Source organism: Papio anubis, chromosome 8 (assembly GCF_008728515.1).
Source record: "Papio anubis isolate 15944 chromosome 8, Panubis1.0, whole genome shotgun sequence".
Classification (NCBI taxonomy): Eukaryota; Metazoa; Chordata; class Mammalia; order Primates; family Cercopithecidae; genus Papio; species Papio anubis.
In genome coordinates this window covers 36,645,816-36,659,199 of record NC_044983.1, presented here as the reverse complement: position 1 = coordinate 36,659,199, position 13,384 = coordinate 36,645,816, and the positions used below count along the sequence as shown (strand labels likewise).

The window sequence follows — 13,384 nt, the reverse complement described above, 5'->3', positions numbered from 1 at the left end:
GTCTTATTGGCAGCACTGGAAGAAGCTGCAAAACGTTTCCAGGAATTGAAAGCACAAAGAGAGAGTAAAGAAGCCCTAGAGATTGAAAAAAACTCAAGAAAACCCCCTCCCTACAAACACATCAAAGTAAGTCTTTATCTCTGGCCTGGGATTGCCAAATAAAATAAGAAGCAAAGTAAGTCTTTACTATGAAAGCATTGGTATTTAATAGATGAGATGAAATGCATTACTCTCTAGTAGTTAAAGACCCTTTTTGACTTGTGCAAACTTTTGCTAATTATCACAGTCTTCTGTAAAACAGAGCTCCTGTTGGAAGCATCAAATGGGAGACGTAGCTATTGTGCTGTGAAAATTAGGCCTTTGATAAGTCCTCTCATACCTAGTAGCAACATGTCTTATGTGAAATGCTGTTCTCGTTCTACCAGGTTATCCTGCCACCAAATGAGAATATAGGTGTTTACTCCCTTTATTTTAGAGAACCCCCAAACAAGCATATTTTCTCTTGTTTTCAGTTATGAAATTTCCATCTAGTGAAAGTAGAAATACCAAGGATAAATAAGTGAAAATTCACATGAGGCTTTGATATTTTTGTCAACTAAAAGAGATGGTTATTAATTTCAGCTTACTCATCAGGAAAGATAAAGAACCTTTCTTGGAGTAGCACCACGAGGCAGTAGCATGGATATTTTAGATGTTCCTGTTCACATTGCCAGATGACTTACCTGCTGCCTCCCTCTTGCTTGTTATTTTGTTTTCTAGGCTAACAAAGTAATAGGAAAGGTGCAGATCCAGGTTGCTGACCTGTCAGAGATTCCCCGCTGTAACTGCAAGCCAGCTGATGAAAACCCTTGTGGCTTGGAATCAGAGTGCCTGAACAGAATGTTGCAGTACGAATGCCACCCACAGGTGTGCCCAGCTGGAGATCGTTGTCAGAACCAGTGCTTTACAAAGAGACTGTACCCTGATGCAGAGATCATCAAAACAGAGCGGAGAGGCTGGGGCCTCAGGACCAAAAGGAGCATTAAGAAGGTAGCATGGGATGGTGGTGGGGGGTGGAAGAGATCAGAACCTGGGCTTTTTAGGAATGCTTCAATAGGGAATAGTTCTAGGGATAAAATAAACAGGGATTTATGGTAAAATTTTAAAACTTCCTATGTTGAGAGTTTGGTACTTCTTGAGCAAAGAAGAGTAGTAGGAAGAAGGTGGTGATAAAATGTACTTAAACTTTGAGTGTCCAGTGGCTAGTCATAAAAAGGAGAGAGGGGACACTGGTAATTTCTATGTGAAATAGTTTTTACTTGTTTTTTTATTATTTTACTTTTATTTTCTTTTAAAGACAGGGTCCCCATTCTGTTACCCATGCTGGAGTACAGTGGCATGTTCATAGTTCACTCAAGCCTTGAACTCCTGGGCTCAAGAGATCCTCCCACTTCAGTCTTCCAAGTAGCTGGGTAGGGTCTCACTACATTGCTCAGGCTGGTCTCAAACTCCTGGACTCAAGTGATTCTCCTGTCTTGGCCCCCCAAAGTGCTGGGATTGTAAGCATGAGCCATTGTGTCCAACCTAAAATTACTCTTGACATTTTTCTACCTTTTAAAAAAAATTGGCTAGGCGCAGTGGCTCACGCCTGTAATCCCAGCACCTTGGGAGGCCAAGGAGGGCGGATCACGAGGTCAGGATATTGAGACCATCCTGGCTAACACGGTGAAACCCCATCTCTACTAAAAATACAAAACATTGGCCGGGCGTGGTGGCGGGTGCCTGTAGTCCCAGCTACTCAGGAGGCTGAGGCAGGAGAATGGCGTGAACCTGGGAGGTAGAGCTTGCAGTGAGTTGAGATCCGGCCACTGCACTCCAGCCTGGGCAACAGAGTGAGACTCCATCTCAAAAAACAAACAAAAAAAAATCAGGTTTGTAATTTAAAAATACCATCTAATATAGTAAAGAAAAGTCATACAATACGATCAATACAATACAAAAAAGATAGCAGAGTGAAATTCTTCCTTCATCCCTTCAATTCTTCATCTCATCAGAGATAACCGTTGTTAATAGTTTGATAGGTAGCCTTTTATAACTTTTTCTATATAGTTATAAACAAACATAAAAATATATGGGTTTTTTTAGGATTTTCTAAACATAAATATCTGACATTTTCTTCCCATTCACACACTATATTATAAATACATTTGTGGCAGTACATATAGATTTTACTTCATTCTTTTTAACAGTCTCCTTTTAGTCATAGTAAAATGTACCATATTTATTTAACCTATTTCCCAGTAAGTAAATAATTAATTTAACTTATGCCCAATAAATAAATAGATAAATATTTTTAAATTCCATAATGAATGTTCTTGGTCATCCACCTTTCTGCACCTATTTCTGTAGGTCAGATTGCTTGAAGTGAAATTCAGTTATTCGGGACAAGTGTATTAAGCTGCTTCCTATGTGGTAGGTACTATTCTCGGCACTTGGAAAACAATAGTGAACAAGACACATGAAACCCTTACCTTAGTGGATCTGCTTGAGGAGACAGATAATAAACATGTCGAGTGCCACTAACTGCTGTGAATAAAAATAAAGCTGGAAAAGGGGCTAGCTGGTGACAGGGATTGCCCTTTTCAATTGACTGGCTCAGGAAGGCCTGAGGAGGCGCCGTTTGCCCTGTGTGTAGTAGAAAGCCATGCAGGTGTGTGCAGGAGAAGAGCACATCAGACTGGAGGCAGGCAGCTGTAAAGGCTGCAGTGTGCTCCAGGAACAGCAAGGAAGTTCTGGGCCTGGGGAGGAGCCACAGGAGAGGAGGGAGAGGAGCTGCAGTGAGAAGGGCCGCCACCAGCTAGATAGGATGGGGCTTTACTGGCCATATTGGCCATGGGATGGGGAACATCTGGAGGATTTTACTAGGGAGTGACTTGATCTGATTTGATGTATTAGTTTTCTATTGCCACATACAAATGTTACCACAAAGTTAGCAAATTAAGACATAACACACATTTTATTATCTCACAGTTAATATGGGTCAGGAGTCCAGGCAATCCTTAGCTGGGTCCTCTACTGAGGGCCTCACCAGGCAGCAGTCAAGGTGCCAACTGGGGCTGGGTTCTCCTCTGTGGCTTGACTAGGGAAGGATCTGCTTCCCTGTTTGCATGGTTGTTGGCAGAACTCCGTTTGGCAGAACTCCGTTCTCTAGCTGTAGGGGTGAGAGACTCCGGTTGTTTTTGTTTTTGTGGGGGGTGTGTGTGTTTGTTTGTTTGTTTTGCCGTTGGCCAGGAGCTGCTTTCAGCTTCTAGAGGCTGCCCACAGTTCCTTGCCACATGGGATTCCCAGCATGGCCACTTGCTTCCTTACAGCCAGCGGGGGTGAGAGACACTACACGAAGATGGACACTAAAGTCTTATGTCATAAACTCACAGAATCACCTGTCGCCCATGCCATATTCTGTTGGTTAGAAGCTAATCACAGGTCCTGCTCACACGCAACAAGGGGAGGAGGCGACACAATGGCATGAACACCAGCAGGCAGGCATCACAGGGGCCACCTTGAGAGTCTGTCTGCCACACTTGGGTTTCGAAAGGATGATTGTGGCTGTGGTATGGAGAACATATGATAAGAAGGAAAGAGCGATCAAGGGAGACCATTAGAGTCGCCCAGGAGAAAGACCATGGTGATGTGGAACCACTGGGGTTATAGTCGAGCCAGGAGAGAAGTGGTTGGATTTCTGACATTTTAAAGGTAGAGCCAACAGGATTTGCTGATGTATTGGATATGTGGACTGGGCTGCTTGGTCCAAGGCCAACCACATCTAAAATGTCATCATATAATGCAAAATGTTTTATATTACTTTAGTGCCATGTATATCATATATCCACATTTTTGCCTATGATTTCATGGGAGTTTATGGGGCCATCCTGAAATCCATCCACTTTAATATTGTGTTAACACCTTTTAATAGTAGTTGCACTTATTCTGAAATGTGTTGTAAGATAACTTATTGAACAATCTTGATTTTCCTGCTCTTTAGCACTTGAGGGTTTGCTGATATAAGACAATTGGTCTTTTACAAAATAGCTAGAAATATACAATCATTGAAAAGTGTAATCAGAAAGACATTATAGCAACATGAATAAGATAGTCGGTGTATTTACAGGAAAGAAGTCCAATATGAAATGGAATGTACACAGTCAGGTCCCCTTCTTTCTCCACAGAACAGATTCCTGAAAATGTGTGCCAAACTAGGGACTTCTTGTTATGAAGTAGTTTCTTTCTCAGAAAAAATGTTAAGGTATTAAATACTGAATTACAGCCTTTTTGCTGCAGTCTTTAAGGACAGATCTGTAGCATTTTTTAAGTTAATGAATTTGTTAACAATTTTTGTTCACAATTGAATTCACAGTTAATGGTTTTTAAGTCTAGTAAGCAACTCTTTCAGGCTAAAGATCTGTCTCTTAGAACATCTGAAATATTTCCATCTTTACAGTGGTATCAAGTTTATGAGACTTGCTGTCATATTTGATATCAGCACTTAATTTTTCTATGTTTACTCATTTTCATAGACTGATTAAAGTGTAAACCATAATAAATCATGATCAAGCTTTTAAATTCACAAAACTATTTCTTCAAATGAAATCTTACCTTGAATCCCAATGTGTGAAAAAAGAAGTAGTAGAGCTGATTTGGTTGAAATTCTCCTCTGTAGGTTTCCACTAAAGAAAATTTGCCGTAGGCTGGGCAGAGTGCCTCACACCTGTAATCCCAGCACTTTGGGAGGTCAAGGCAGGTGGATCATTTGAGGTTAGGAGTTCGAGACCAGTCTGACCAACATAGTGAAACCCCATCTCTACTAAAAATATAAAATTCGCTGGGCATGGTGATGCACGCCTGTAATCCCAGCTACTTGGGAGGCTGAGGCAGGAGAATCGCTTGAACCCAGGAGGTGGAGGTTGCAGTGACCTGAGATCACACCATTGCACTCCAGCCTGGGCAACAAGAATGAAACCCCATCTCCAAAAAGAAAATTTGCCCTAACATCATTAGGTATAGTAACAGTAGGTTGCAATGCAGCCAAGATGGCAGTACAATCTTCTGCTACCCTTTGATATCATATCATAGTGCAAAATGTTGTTCATCGGCTGATAACAAAGTCCAAACTGGATACAGGAAAAGCCATTTGAGGCTGACAGTGTATGTAATAGATGAATGTGCAGAACAGTCCCATGTCCTTTGTGAGAAAGGACTGGAAGGAAAAAGTGAAGGAAATTAACTGTTTATGGTGCTGCATTTACAGATCAATTTTGTTTTTATTTCCTTGAAACGGAGTCTTGCCCTGTCACCCAGGCTGGAGTGCAGTGGTGCAGTCACATCTCGCTGCAGCCTTGAACTCTCGGGCTCAAGTGATCCTCCTGCCTCAGCCTCCCAAGTAGTTGGGACCACAGCCATGCACCACCACACCTCGCTGATATTTTTTATTTTTTGTAGAAATGGGGTCTCACTGTGTTGCCCAGGCTGATCTCAAACTCCTGGCTCAAGCAGTCCTCCTGCCTCAGCCTCCCAAAGTGCTAGGATTACAGGCAGGAGCCACCACACCTGGCTTGTTTTTCTTTTTCTAACTGAATTCCGTGTCATAGCTTATACAGTAGATAAAAACAGGAGAGGGAAAAAGCCAGCGGTCACCTTTGGTAGTGACTGCTCTGCAGCTGAAACATGCAGCTCCGTGAAGCAGAGCGGTGCTTCTCACATGCCACCAAAGGAAGAGTCAGGGAGGTTAGGGCCCTTCTAGTTTAACCATTCATTTCTTTTCTCTTACTATAATCTATTTTTATCAATAGACAAAGATTAAATATTTTAAAGACCATTGGCTTATGTTCTTAATGATTTTCCACAATCAGAAAACGTGATGCAATACTTCTCTTCAGATAGTGACTACCAACAGTTCTGTGACACCAAGAGCTATAAGAAGGGCTAGTGGAAATTTGTGGGGTGGAGGGAGGGAGGGAGAATAGGACAGAAATCTGATAAAATAAGCCAATACATTTTTGTTTTTCAAGATATTTATTTTCCTCTAAAATATATTTGTAAGACTGGTAAGTCCTTATAGAGAATGTTGACCTAGACTGAATCAGCAATGCTTTTGAGGTGAAAAGGTTAATGATTATGTAATTATAAACACAAAATGTTGAATGTATAATATTTGCTCTTATTTTAAAAGGAGCTTATCACTGTATGCCTGTTAGAACAGCTAAAATGATAAATAGTGGCAATACCAGATGCAGGCAGGACGTGGAGAAGGTGGATCTCATGAACTGCTGGTGGGAGCATATGACGGTAGACAACTCTGGACAATAGTTTGGCAGTTTCCTTAATAAGGAAACATACACTCACCATATGGTGCAGCAGACGCACTCCTGGCCATTTATCCAGGAAGATGAAAATCTATGTCCACACAAAAACTTTCACCAGAATGTTCATAGCAGCTTTATTTGTAAAGCCAATATCTGGAAACAATTCAGATGTTCCTCTATGGGTGAATGGCTAAACAAATGGCAGAAACACTACTCAGAGATTTAAAAAGAACAACCTGTTGATATACTCAGCACCTTGGGTAGATCTCAGGGGAATCTGCCTGAGTTTTTTTCTTTAAAGCCAACCTCAAAAGGTTCTGTACTGTATCATTCAATTATAAAACATTCCTTTTTTTTGTTTTTTCTGTTTTTGTTTTGTTTGAGACAGAGTCTTACTCTGTCACCCAGGCTGGAGTGCAGTGGCGCAATCTCAGCTCACTGCAGCCTCTGCCTCCTGGGTTTCAGCGATTCTCCAGCCTCAGCTTCCTGGGTAGCTGGGATTACAGGCATGTGCCACCACGCCTGGCCAATTTTTGTGTTCTTAGTAGAGGTGGGGTTTTCACCATGTTGGCCAGGCTGGTCTCGAACTCCTTGACCTCAGGTGATCCGCCCGCCTCAGCCTCCCAAAGTGCTGGGATTACAGGCATGAACCACGGCGCCCAGCCAAAACATTCTTGAAATGACAAAATTCTAGAGATAGAGAACAGATGAGTGATTGCCAGGGGTTAGGATGGGATGAGTGGAGGAAGGATGGAGGAAGGGTGTGATTATAAAGGAGTATCACAAGGAATCTCTGTGGTGAGGCACCAGCTCTGTATCTTGATTGCAATGGTGACCACGTGATCCTATGCCTGCTAAAACTGCATAGAAATATATATAAACACAAATGCATGCATGTAAAATTGGTAAAATCTGAATAAAGTCTGGATTATACCAATGTCAGTTTTCTGGTTTTGATATTATAGTGTAGTTATGTCAGTTGTTACCATTGGGGGAAACGGAGTGAATGTTCTCAAGATTTCCCATGTACTATTTTTGCCACTTCCTCTGAGTGTCAGTAATTACTTCAAAAGAAGCTTAAAAACAAAAACAGAGCTCACTTGTTTCAGATTCAGATCTCTTCCAGGTCTTACCCCGAAACCTGCATAGCCACAAACTAGTAAAAGTCTGTTATAATATAGCTTCAAAGGCTAAAGTTAGCTTTATCCCCAGATCCCAGCGATGTACCACATGTTGTCAGTTGGACTATAAAAATAGTATTGTCAGCAAGAAAAGGCAAGCAGATTGTCACCTTCTGAGGCACTTATACCAGAAAAATAATGCCACCTGTATGCCTATGAATAAATAACCATTTCTTTCTAGGGTTGAAGTTATATTTTCAGGGTTCTCTTTAATTATTTTGGGTTATACATGCGTCATTAAGCAATGCTTTATATAATACACTGATTTTAAGTTACGTATTGCACATTTATCTCCAGGGTGAATTTGTAAATGAATACGTCGGTGAATTAATTGATGAAGAAGAATGCAGATTGCGAATCAAGCGAGCCCACGAGAACAGTGTAACTAATTTTTATATGTTAACTGTTACCAAGGTAAAATTGCTTTTTTTTTTTGTAAGAAAAAGGGATTTGTTTTTGTTTTTGTTTCGTAGTCTTAATTTGAACTCAGTTTCTTTTAATTTGATTTTTCTTCAGGTAGAGCATAATGATTTGCAGTAGCTAGTGTGCTGCCTACTATAATGTGCCAGTTATACCAGAGTACAAAAATGAATGATACTGAAGCTTTGCACATGTCATGTGAGACAGCACTGTGAGTGAAAATAAAACCAAGAGCAGGGTTAGCATATCTGGATTTTAGTCTGAGTTCTTTGTCAAAAAAGTCCTGGGCCTCAGTTTCTTTATTACTGAAGGAGAGAATCAACTCTGTGATTCTAAGTTATAAGCCACCGTTACTAAAGTTCTACTGTAGCCAAAACTCCAAATTGTTTTGTATATTAAAACTTTTTGGCAGGGCACAGTGGCTCACGCCTGTAATCCCAATACTTTGGGAGGCTGAGGAGGGCAGATCACATGAGCTCAGGAGTTTGAGACTGGCTTGTGCAACACAGGAAGACTCTACCCCCCTGTCTCTACAAAAAATAAAAATAAAGTTACCCAGGTGTGGTGGCACGTGCCTGTGGTCCTAGCTCCTCAGGAGGCTGAGGCGGGAGGATTACTTGAGCCCAGGAGGTCAAGGCTTTAGTGAACTGTGATCACACCACTGCATTCCTGCTTGGGCAACAGAGCAAGACCCTGTCTCAAAAAAAAAAAAAGAGGAAAATAATGAGTTCTGTCATAAGAAAAATGACAGTAAAACTGCTAGTTTAATCCCTGCAGTTGTAAGACCTATTTGATACACATTACATCCATTATCTCAGTTAACTTTTTTGTCAGTTCTCTCATTTACAGAGGACAAGAAGCTGATGTCCAGCCATGATAAGTGATTTGTTGACTATTTTGTTACAGTTTTAAGAACGAAGACTAGTACCCATGTTTCCTGTGTTCTAGGCTATCATATCTCTAAAACTGAGATTCAGAGTGTCATTAAAGTAAGAAATGGAGCTTAAAAGTATTTTAACTGATATGTCATTGTTTGAAAGTTTTACAACTTTCATAAACATGTTTCATAAACATCAGTTAAAATGCCATTCTTTATGATTGCTGGGATCTGGCTCCTTCAACCCTATCCTCCCTGCCAGTGGCCCCTCCAGCCATCGTGACAGCACTTGAGAGGCTCAGTTCTGTGGAGCTTATCCAGATTATTAGAGTTCAAATTCAGGAAACCTGAATATTCAGCTTTTTAATGTATTGTGAACTTTAAAAACAGAGCAAATAGATAAGCACTGGAGAATATATCCTACACAGTAGTCCTTCCATCAGACAGATCTCCAAGTTTTGTTTCTCATTTTTCTTTCTTCTTTCTGGCCTAAGCTCTCATGTATCCCCTCCTATACCAGTTTTGCTTCCTGCTTGGAGCAGAAAAGGGGGGCTGACAGCAAAACACCAGAGTAGTTATCAGAACTTTGAGCTCTCTAATCAGAAAATATCATTCCTAAACCTCTGACCCACTAATCTTCTAAATAGCATTATTCCGTGGTCTGTTTGTTTCTAGAAGCAAACTTAAAAAGCAACTAAATCCCACTTTATCCTAATTACTTTACTTTGACTTGAAGGTCATCAAATAAAGGAAAGAACTTAGTAAATTGCCCAGGCAGTCTCACATTTCCTGATTTGTCAGTTGTCAGACACCAGCTGGTAGCAAAATGCTGCTGCCTGTGATCCTTGACTGAGTTGGATGTTTCTGGGAGAGACTTGATTTATGAAAAAGGTACCTTTCTTTTCTTTCTGAAGGATCGTATAATTGATGCCGGCCCCAAAGGAAATTATTCTCGCTTCATGAACCACAGTTGTAATCCCAACTGTGAAACACAAAAGTGGACAGTGAATGGAGATGTTCGAGTGGGACTGTTTGCTCTCTGTGATATTCCTGCAGGTAAAAAAGTGACTCGTTCCCCATGCTTTCCTCCCTAGGAAGAAAGAATATCCTATAGAGCCAGGACATGGTTCTTCAAGCCTTGATGCCTAAGAACTTATTCAAATAAGAGGAAGGTTATATTTAGAAAACGTATTCAAATAAAAGGCAGGTTATATTTAGAATTGAGTGTTAGCTGCCAGTGAGAGGCAAAAATCTATAACCTCAGAAAGGAATTTAGTGAGAACTTTTATGTAAGAGTGGGTATGATAGGATTCTGTGTCCACAGTCCTGCTGAATGAATTCTCCAAGTAAGCTGCTGTCCGTACAATGTAACCAGATGTTTTAGCTGTTGTTTTCTTTTTAAAACATATTAACAGTAATTAGCTTGTGTCAGCAGCAACTGGTTCCTTAGTTGCTGGTATTTTTTGTTGTTGTTTTCACTTTGAAAGATCATTCTGTTTCAAATTAGACATAAAAGCCTCTGAAGCCAGAGCTGTTGTTTTCATTTTTCCTTACCCATCCAGCATCTGAACAAAACTTGGTTTCTCCTTTGTTTAGTTTGTAGAAAAATAGGTGAGAAGAGAAATGCTGTAGCTAAAACAGATTTAAACTGTGTTTCTAGAACTCATTGTGGATTGTTTAAGCCCAGCCAGAAGAAAGCTTAGGAGTCCCTAGTTTGAGTCCCTGGATCTTTGGTGTATGCAGTGAACCTTCATTTTGGATCTTTATTTGATCATAATATAAGGCAGTAATTACTGGAAATAGTATTGTCACAATTCCATGGTCATATTGTTCATTTAGAAACTAGTGTGACTTAGCTATAGAAAAGAAGGCTGAACTAGAACCTATTCTCCTGCAGATTCTTAGATGCTGTCACATTGGTTTCAACCACTGCTTTGAAAAGGACATGACTTCTTTTGAGGATGTGTAGTTTTGCTGTCCTTGTTCATGGGTGGGGATGTTTTTCTCCTTTTCTTTTTTTACCATCACTGTTATCAATGAGGTAGAACACTGGCAAGGGAAACGCCTTCATGCCAGAATGATGTCTCTTTTTTCATCAGGGGAATGTGCCTGTGAGAGCATTTCTCTTCCCCATGACTCGAGTTTGAATAATTATTTCTCCTGTGTTTCAGGGATGGAGTTAACATTTAATTATAACCTAGATTGTCTGGGCAACGGCAGAACGGAGTGCCACTGTGGGGCAGATAACTGCAGTGGTTTTCTAGGAGTGCGGCCAAAGGTCAGTCTTGCAGGGGAGCGCCCCCAGCCAACAGGAGATAAGGAGTAGGGCTGTTAAGGAGTCTGTCTGGCCGGGCGCCGTGGCTCACGCCTGTAATCCCAGCACTTTGGGAGGCCGAAGTGGGTGGATCACGAGGTCAGGAGATCAAGACCATCCTGGCTAACATGGTGAAACCCCATCTCTACTAAAAATACAAAAAATTAGCTAGGTATGGTGGTGGACGCCTGTAGTCCCAGCTACTTGGGAGGCTGAGGCAGGATAACGGCATGAACCCGGAAGGCGGAGCTTGCAGTGAGCTGAGATCGCGCCACTGCACTCCAGCCTGGGTGACAGAGTGAGACTCCGTCTCAAAAAAAAAAAAAAAAAGAAGTCTGTTTGTGTGTTTGTGACCATCTCAGGAACCTGCTGGCAGTTGGGCACCTGGATTAGTTTGTGGGTCATCAGCTGGGCTTATCAAACATTTAGACTGTGACTTTCCAAGGAAGCTTGTTTTGGTAACGTCTGTTAGGTTCTGAGAATGTATTTTATTTCAGGTTGAATATGAAATTAGCAAAAAGCTAATTTAAAACTTTTAAAAAATCCACAAAATACTAAGGGCCATTGAATTATACACTTTAAAATGGTGAATTCTGTGGTATGTGAATTATACCACAATGAAAAAAATTAACAGGTTGCCTAAAGTTTGGATTTACCACTACCCTTGCAATTAAAAATAAAAAGCACCTGGCTGGGCGCGGTGGCTCACGCCTGTAATCCCAGCACTTTGGGAGGCCGAGGCTGGTGGATCATAAGGTCAGGAGTTCGAGACCAGCCTGACCAACATGGTGAAACCCCATCTCTACTGAAAATACAAAAATTAGCCAGGTGTGGTAGCACACACCTGTAATCTCAGCTACTCAGGAGGCTAAGGCAGAAGAATCGCTTGAAACCAGGAGGCAGAGGTTGCAGTGAGCCAAGATCACGCCATTGCACTCCAGCATGGGTGACAGAGTGAGACTCCGTCTCAAAAAACTAACTAAATAAAAATAATAAAAAGCACCCTATTCAAAAGTCAATGAAGGCCAGGCGCAATGGCTCATGTCTGTAATCCTAGCTCTTTGGGAGGCTGAGGCAGGCGGATTGCCTGAGCTCAGGAGTTCAAGACCAGCCTGGGCAACACAGTGAAACCCCATCTCTACTAAAATACAAAAAATCAGCCATGTGTGGCAGCACGCGCCTGTCGTCCCAGCTACTCAGGAGACTGAGGCAGGAGAATTGCTTGAACCCAGGAGGCAGAGGTTGCAGTGAGATGAGATCGCCCCACTGCACTCCAGCCTGGTGACAGAGTGAGACTCAGTCTCCAAAAAAAGTCAATGAAAGGCTGAGGCAGGAGGATCACTTGAGCCCAGAAGTTTGAGACCAGCCTGGGCAGTATAGCAAGACCCTGTCTCAACAAAAAAAATTACAAAAATTAGCCAGGCATGATGGCATGCGCATGTAGTCCCAGCTACTTGGGAGGCTGAGACAAGAGGATTGCTTGAGCCCAGGAGGTCAAGGCTGCAGTGAGCCAAGATTGCACCACTGCACTCCGGCCTGGACAACACAGCGAGAACCCTATCTCAAAAAATAATAATAATAATAATTTTTAAGTCAGTGAAAACAAAACTTTATTTGTGTTATAGTATTTGTTGCAGCATAAGGCCTTCTGATGTTTTTAGGTAATTGTACAACAGGTGAATTTAAATGAATGTGAGGTTGTAGGGTTTTCCTATCTGTGTCCAGCTTCATGCACTGTCTGTGATGTTTGAAACGATGATCCTTTCTTTCCTGCCAGTCGGCATGTGCGTCAACAACTGAAGAGAAGGCAAAAAATGCTAAGTTAAAACAGAAGAGACGAAAGATCAAAACAGAACCAAAGCAGATGCATGAAGATTACTGTTTTCAATGTGGAGATGGTGGAGAGCTGGTCATGTGTGACAAAAAAGACTGTCCCAAAGCATACCACCTCCTATGCCTTAACCTGACTCAGCCACCATATGGTAAGCTGGACCTTCAGGACCCTTTCCCTAACTTGTGTCTTTGCCAACTATGTGTAACTCAGAATATATTCCATGCCATGGGATAGGAAATGTTGAATAGAGCAAACAATAGCAAAAAATTATGCTGGCAAAAAAATCTTTTCCCTTACACATTTGGGATACCCTGTGGTTCATCAAGGATTGGTTTCTTCTTGTATACTGTTCCCATAGGTGGGTAGTTGGTACCTATGGCGTTGGGTTTTGGCCAGTAGCTCACATCCGTCCTAAATAAT

General features: G+C 41.5%; 1 protein-coding gene across 9 annotated transcripts in view; it reads left to right on the top strand.

Annotated features, from left to right (window-relative positions):
- The window catches only part of NSD3 (nuclear receptor binding SET domain protein 3), a 110,901-nt gene that overhangs the window by 95,271 nt on the left and 2,246 nt on the right, over window positions 1–13,384 (top strand). For 5 of the 9 annotated variants that reach the window (XM_009212912.4, XM_009212915.4, XM_009212909.4 and 2 more), the window contains 6 exons: window positions 14–126; window positions 760–1,029; window positions 7,817–7,933; window positions 9,731–9,872; window positions 10,988–11,094; window positions 12,908–13,112. In XM_009212912.4, coding sequence (XP_009211176.1) covers window positions 14–126; window positions 760–1,029; window positions 7,817–7,933; window positions 9,731–9,872; window positions 10,988–11,094; window positions 12,908–13,112 — 954 coding nt within the window. Of the gene's footprint in view, window positions 1–13; window positions 127–759; window positions 1,030–2,388; window positions 2,452–7,816; window positions 7,934–9,730; window positions 9,873–10,987; window positions 11,095–12,907; window positions 13,113–13,384 lie in introns of those variants that run through there. The other 4 variants (XM_009212913.4, XM_009212914.3, XM_021942216.2 and 1 more) reach the window with 3 other exon arrangements.